The sequence below is a fragment of the Notothenia coriiceps genome, unplaced genomic scaffold (assembly GCF_000735185.1).
Source record: "Notothenia coriiceps isolate Sejong01 unplaced genomic scaffold, NC01 NC01_scaffold00013341, whole genome shotgun sequence".
NCBI lineage: Eukaryota > Metazoa > Chordata > Actinopteri > Perciformes > Nototheniidae > Notothenia > Notothenia coriiceps.
In genome coordinates this window covers 1-5,343 of record NW_011346042.1, presented here as the reverse complement: position 1 = coordinate 5,343, position 5,343 = coordinate 1, and the positions used below count along the sequence as shown (strand labels likewise).

General features: G+C 41.8%; 1 protein-coding gene across 1 annotated transcript; it reads right to left on the bottom strand.

Annotated features, from left to right (window-relative positions):
* Positions 1–598: 598 nt before the first annotated feature.
* On the bottom strand, positions 599–5,337 carry spg11 (SPG11 vesicle trafficking associated, spatacsin; the record flags this gene model as incomplete). Its single annotated transcript, XM_010774007.1, has 7 exons — positions 5,309–5,337; positions 4,538–4,728; positions 3,966–4,142; positions 3,259–3,330; positions 1,370–1,494; positions 922–1,100; positions 599–767 (listed from the first exon to the last, which is right to left on the bottom strand). Coding segments are annotated over exons 2-7 (851 nt in total), but the record flags the coding sequence as incomplete, so codon positions are not given.
* Between the last annotated feature and the right edge of the window lie 6 nt (positions 5,338–5,343).

Sequence of the window (5,343 nt, the reverse complement as noted above, 5' to 3'; positions counted from 1 at the left end):
TCTGTAGTGTCTCTACTTTAAAGAGTGCTTTCCTGCTGATGTTCAGGTGTATGTCAGTATGTTGTGTCTCTACTTTAAAGAGTCCTCTCCTGCTGATGTTCAGGTGTATATCAGTATGTAGTGTCTCTACTTTAAAGAGTCCTCTCCTGCTGATGTTCAGGTGTATATCAGTATGTAGTGTCTCTACTTTAAAGAGTCCTCTCCTGCTGATGTTCAGGTGTATATCAGTATGTAGTGTCTCTACTTTAAAGAGTCCTCTCCTGCTGATGTTCAGGTGTATATCAGTATGTAGTGTCTCTACTTTAAAGAGTCCTCTCCTGCTGATGTTCAGGTGTATATCAGTATGTAGTGTCTCTACTTTAAAGAGTCCTCTCCTGCTGATGTTCAGGTGTATATCAGTATGTAGTGTCTCTACTTTAAAGAGTCCTCTCCTGCTGATGTTCAGGTGTATATCAGTATGTAGTGTCTCTACTTTAAAGAGTCCTCTCCTGCTGATGTTCAGGTGTATATCAGTATGTAGTGTCTATACTTTAAAGAGTGCTCTCCTGCTGATGTTCAGGTGTATATCAGTATGTAGTGTCTCTACTTTAAAGAGTACCTGGCCAGTAGGTCGAGGATCTTCTCCCTCAGGAAGCAGCTACAGGCTGTGTTATTATTCACCAGTTCTGGGTTCACTTCCTCGTTCTGGATCCAGTCGATGATCCGTCGCTGGTCGTGGAGGGACGTCCGGTAACGCCACAACAACGCCGAGTCACAGGAAGTCACCTCTGATGCAAAAACAAGAAATCTGTTTAACAATCTGTCATTTTATCAATTAGATAAATGTAATACTAATAATTAAATTGAATTGATTTGTGGAATTACATTTGCTGTTTTATTCTTTAATGGTTCATTATTTACATGTATCCAGTAAACCTGTACCTGTGGGAGGCAGTCTGGACAGCAGCACAGCCGTCCTGCAGCTCTGGTCCCAGTTCCTGACCCAGTCCAGCCTGAGGGTCGTCCAAAGCCCCCCCCCCTCCTCCTCCCTCCTCTGTAACAGCAGCTCCAGCAGAACCTCCTCCCCAACACCCCCCTCCCTGAGCACCATCTGCACCCCCCTGAGAGGGAGGAGGAGAAGGGAGACACACAGATGTTACCTAGCTATGATTAAATGCACACTAAACACATCTGGATGTTATTTAAAGAAAAAGGGTTAGGGGTAGAGCGTCTTGTAAAGAAACAGTAACTGCATGAAAAACACTCAAATGAGTCATATTTATGTTAGTCTGTTGTTTGTTTGTTTACACATGTTTGTTTGTTTACACATGGCTTGTCTTGTAACTATGTTGTTTAATGTAAATAAAGGCACCATGTGCAGTATGTGTACCTGTGTGAAGGTGTTTCTGCAGAGCGGGCAGCAGGCAGGGTCCCCAGCCTCTCCATCTGCTTCATGAACTCCACGCTCTGCACCTCCTCCTCGGGGAGCAGCCTCCGCCCTGACAGCTCCTCCACCTGCACAGGAACCAATCAGGGGCTCTGGTTAACATCTGTCAACCAATCGAAGGACTCAAAGCTTCATTCATTAACATCTGTAAAGACCTGAGCCTTGATCACATGTAAACAATCAAAGTCCTCAAATATTGTTATTAACTGTCAGCCAATCACTAGCTTCAAAGCTTCATTTGTTAACATCTTACAACCAATCAGAGGCCTCAAACATCGTTTTAACTGTTAACCTGTTAAGCTCTGAGCCTGTTTTTCAGATCTCATGCTCGAAAATGACATTATATATATCTCCACTTCTAAAAAGGGTAAATTAATAATCTTTTTTCTCAAAGCAATGATAAACCTGTGAGTTGGATGTAGAAAAGTCACAATCAATATAGATGTTTTTATTTTAAAATAAATTCAGATTGAACACAGGAAAAACATGTAAATGATAGTGTCCCTGTATCAAGATCGATGCAAAACAAGTTAAGTTTGACCTTTTTAGAGAGATTTAGAACAAAAACCCACTTCTGGGGTCATTTGGATGGATTTTCCATATCTCTGGCCCCCCTCCGTCGATTTTGATGATTGACATCTCTTTTTAATCGTTAGAGCCAATAGAATCGAGGGGAAGTTCCTAAAAATCCATCTAAACATTACCATTGGTGAATGAGTGCTGCGCAGCCAGAATGCCCAAAACCAGAAGCTGTCATACACTCTCGTAGCTTTCATAGCAGCTTGATATGAAAAGTCAGTTTTTGACATAAATATGAAGATGGATTATCAGTAATCATTTCAGAGACATTGGATGAACCTATGGATTAACCTTCAGCAGAGTTTTTATCGTTTTAATGCCATTGAACACGACTTCTGATTAGAATAACAGCTAAGGTGAGACAATGACCCGTGTTTCCTCCGTAATGCTATGTGTTTTGATGTCTGGTTTTGTTTCCCATGTCACGAGTTGTGATCCTACAGTGATGATACTTATACTTATACAATCTGTGGAATCTCAGTTCGCTAATCGATATCTTGTTTGTGCAGATCCGATAAGTAATAAGGGTATTTTACCTTGAGTTCTGTGTGTTAGAATGTTTTTGCTAGGGGGTTAATTCAGAGGCTTTGTTATTACCCTTGTGTTTTGTTTAGCTAAAAGTGGTTAATATTTTCAGATAGCTGAGTTTCTAACCGTTAAGTGGGTATGACACATTAATAGGTTTTTAAATATTAAGAAGCCCTGAGACACAGTTTCGTGAAAAAACAACCCGCAGGCCCCGGATTAGGGTCCTCTCGGGCTTAACAGGTTAACCAATCACAGGCATCAAAGCTTCATTAATTAATATCTGTAAACCAATCACAGGCCTTAAATCCTCATTAAGGTCTGTCAACCAATCACTTCAAACTCTCGTTAACATATTTGATCAATCAAGGGCCTCAAACATTGTTATTAACTGTCAACCAATCACAGGCAGTAAAAAATCCTCGTTAAAAACGTTGATCAATCAAAGGCCTCAAACATTGTCATTAACCCTCGTTAACATCTGTCAACCAATCAGGGGCCTCAAAATCTTGTTAACCAATCACAGGTCTTACCTCTTTAAATTAACTGTCAACCAATCACAGGCCTCAATCCCTCGTTAACATCTGTCAGCCAATCAAAGGCCTCAAACATTGTAATTAACTGTTAACCAATCCTAAAAAGCCAATAGCCTCAAACTCTCGTTAACATCTATCAACTGAGCATAATAAGACATTTGGTTTGAATAAAGGAAGTGTATTTGAACTCACCACAAAGTCCCGCAAGTCGTAGTCGTCGGTGAAGAGGCAGATACTGCGGAGTTGCTGCTTTACGCTGAAGCCCTGAACGCACCATCAGACAGTTTCAGATTTCACTTTCACTTTATTAAAGTATCCTCTAGATCAGGGGGTCAAACTCAATTTCATCGCGGGCCACATCAGCATTAAAGTTGAACTCAAAGGGCCGGTTGTAACTTTAAGACAATATAAAAATACATATATAAATATATAATATATATAAAATAATGTATTATATAACATTATTGCCTCTGCATTGTATTATTATCGGATAGGGTAATACCTAAATAATTAATTACGTCTGAAAGCAGAAGTCTAGGGCGAATGATTTCAAGTCTCTTCAGTGAAAATGTCACAAAATGAGATGCATTGTGGGACATGTAGTTTATGAGCAACATGCTTCTGTAAAGCAGCATGTAACCGTATAATAAACATATTATATTCTTTCAGAGCTCTTTCGGGCCAAATCAAATTAGTTTGACACCCAACATTTGTGTCGTACTAAATGCTAAATAATATTTGTTATTGGTTAAGTGGTCCTTGGTATGAAAAAGTTTAAGGAAACACTGATGTAGATGTTAGCATTGATCACGCCTGCTTTAAGCATGTTTAGCATGCACATGTTGAGCATGCACATGTAGCATGAAAGCAGGGATCTGATAGGCTGACAGAGTCCTCACCATGTTAGTGAGCAGAGTGTTGGCAGTGTGCAGGTCTCTGTGCTGCAGACAGGTGAACACCTCCTGTAGGCCCCGCCTCCTCAGAGCAGACAGACGCTGCTCCTTCAGGCCCCGCCCCCTCAGCACCGCCTGAGCCCGAGGTATCTGATTGGTCAGGATGGAGCACCGCACCACTTCCTGCAACGCACACACACACACACACACACACACACACACACACACACACACACACACACACACACACACACACACACACACACACACACACACACACACACTCTTAATGTGGTACTCCATTCCCCACTTGTCATCGTACTTTTATAAGCTTCAACGCTATATTTATTATTGAGATAAGCAAAAATAATTTGATGTTCTGAAGGCCAACACTCACTTTAATTTGAGATCAAATGAACACACTGCTGTGTTATTATGTATATTATGAAATACTTTTTTAGAATCAACCGAAACACCAAAATAATCCACGATTATCTCAGAAGGCTCCGTTCGTCACCATGTTCTCGCTCAATAAAAACATGAAAACAAAGTGTCAGTGTTTGATGAGGAGCAGTCACCTCCGTCTGCAGTTTCTCCCACTCGTCCTCCTCTTCCTCACTCTCCTCCTCTTCCTCCTGCAGGGGGGCAGCCTCAGCAGAGTTTGTGCTGCAGGTGTCGCCCCCTACAGGCCAGGGGAACCTCTTCATGTAGCTTCTGAGCTCTGTGACGTAGCGATCCAGAACCTCCACCTGCACGCTCAGGTCCTCTTCTGCAGACACAGAACAACAGCTCTTCAATTCCTGTCCATTTTACTTTGCTTCTAATGTGAGAATAATCAATACATCAACTGTTACTATGAGTTTTATTGGGTCATTGTCTGGCCATATCATATGTTATGAAAGAATGTTATTTGGTTACGCCACTAGAGGGCGACAGAAGATCTGAACGGAGCAGTAAGCGCTAAGAGGCGTGGCCAAAGGGGCCAATAGAACCTGGCCCCTCCCCGGCAACCAATGGGAGAAGACTTTAGACTTGTACAGACATGATCAAATGTGGTGTAAACAAGAGATCGAGGCTTCTTCCTGGGAATCTGAGAGACAGATAACTCCATTGTGTAGGCTGTGGATCAGTGGAATAGGAGAAGACCTCGGCCGAGTACTTTTGCAGACTTATCGTATCATCTGTTAACTTGACGAGGATTCTTTTCAGCTACTCCTACCTCATATTATAGAAACGCAACACTAGCCTAACTACTTCAAATCTTTCCATAAGTATAAAAGGATTACGTGTGTGTGTGTGTGTGTGTGTGTGTGTGTGTGTGTGTGTGTGTGTGTGTGTGTGTGTCTCACGCTGTGTGTTGGTCAGCACTGAGCGGATCTGTCTG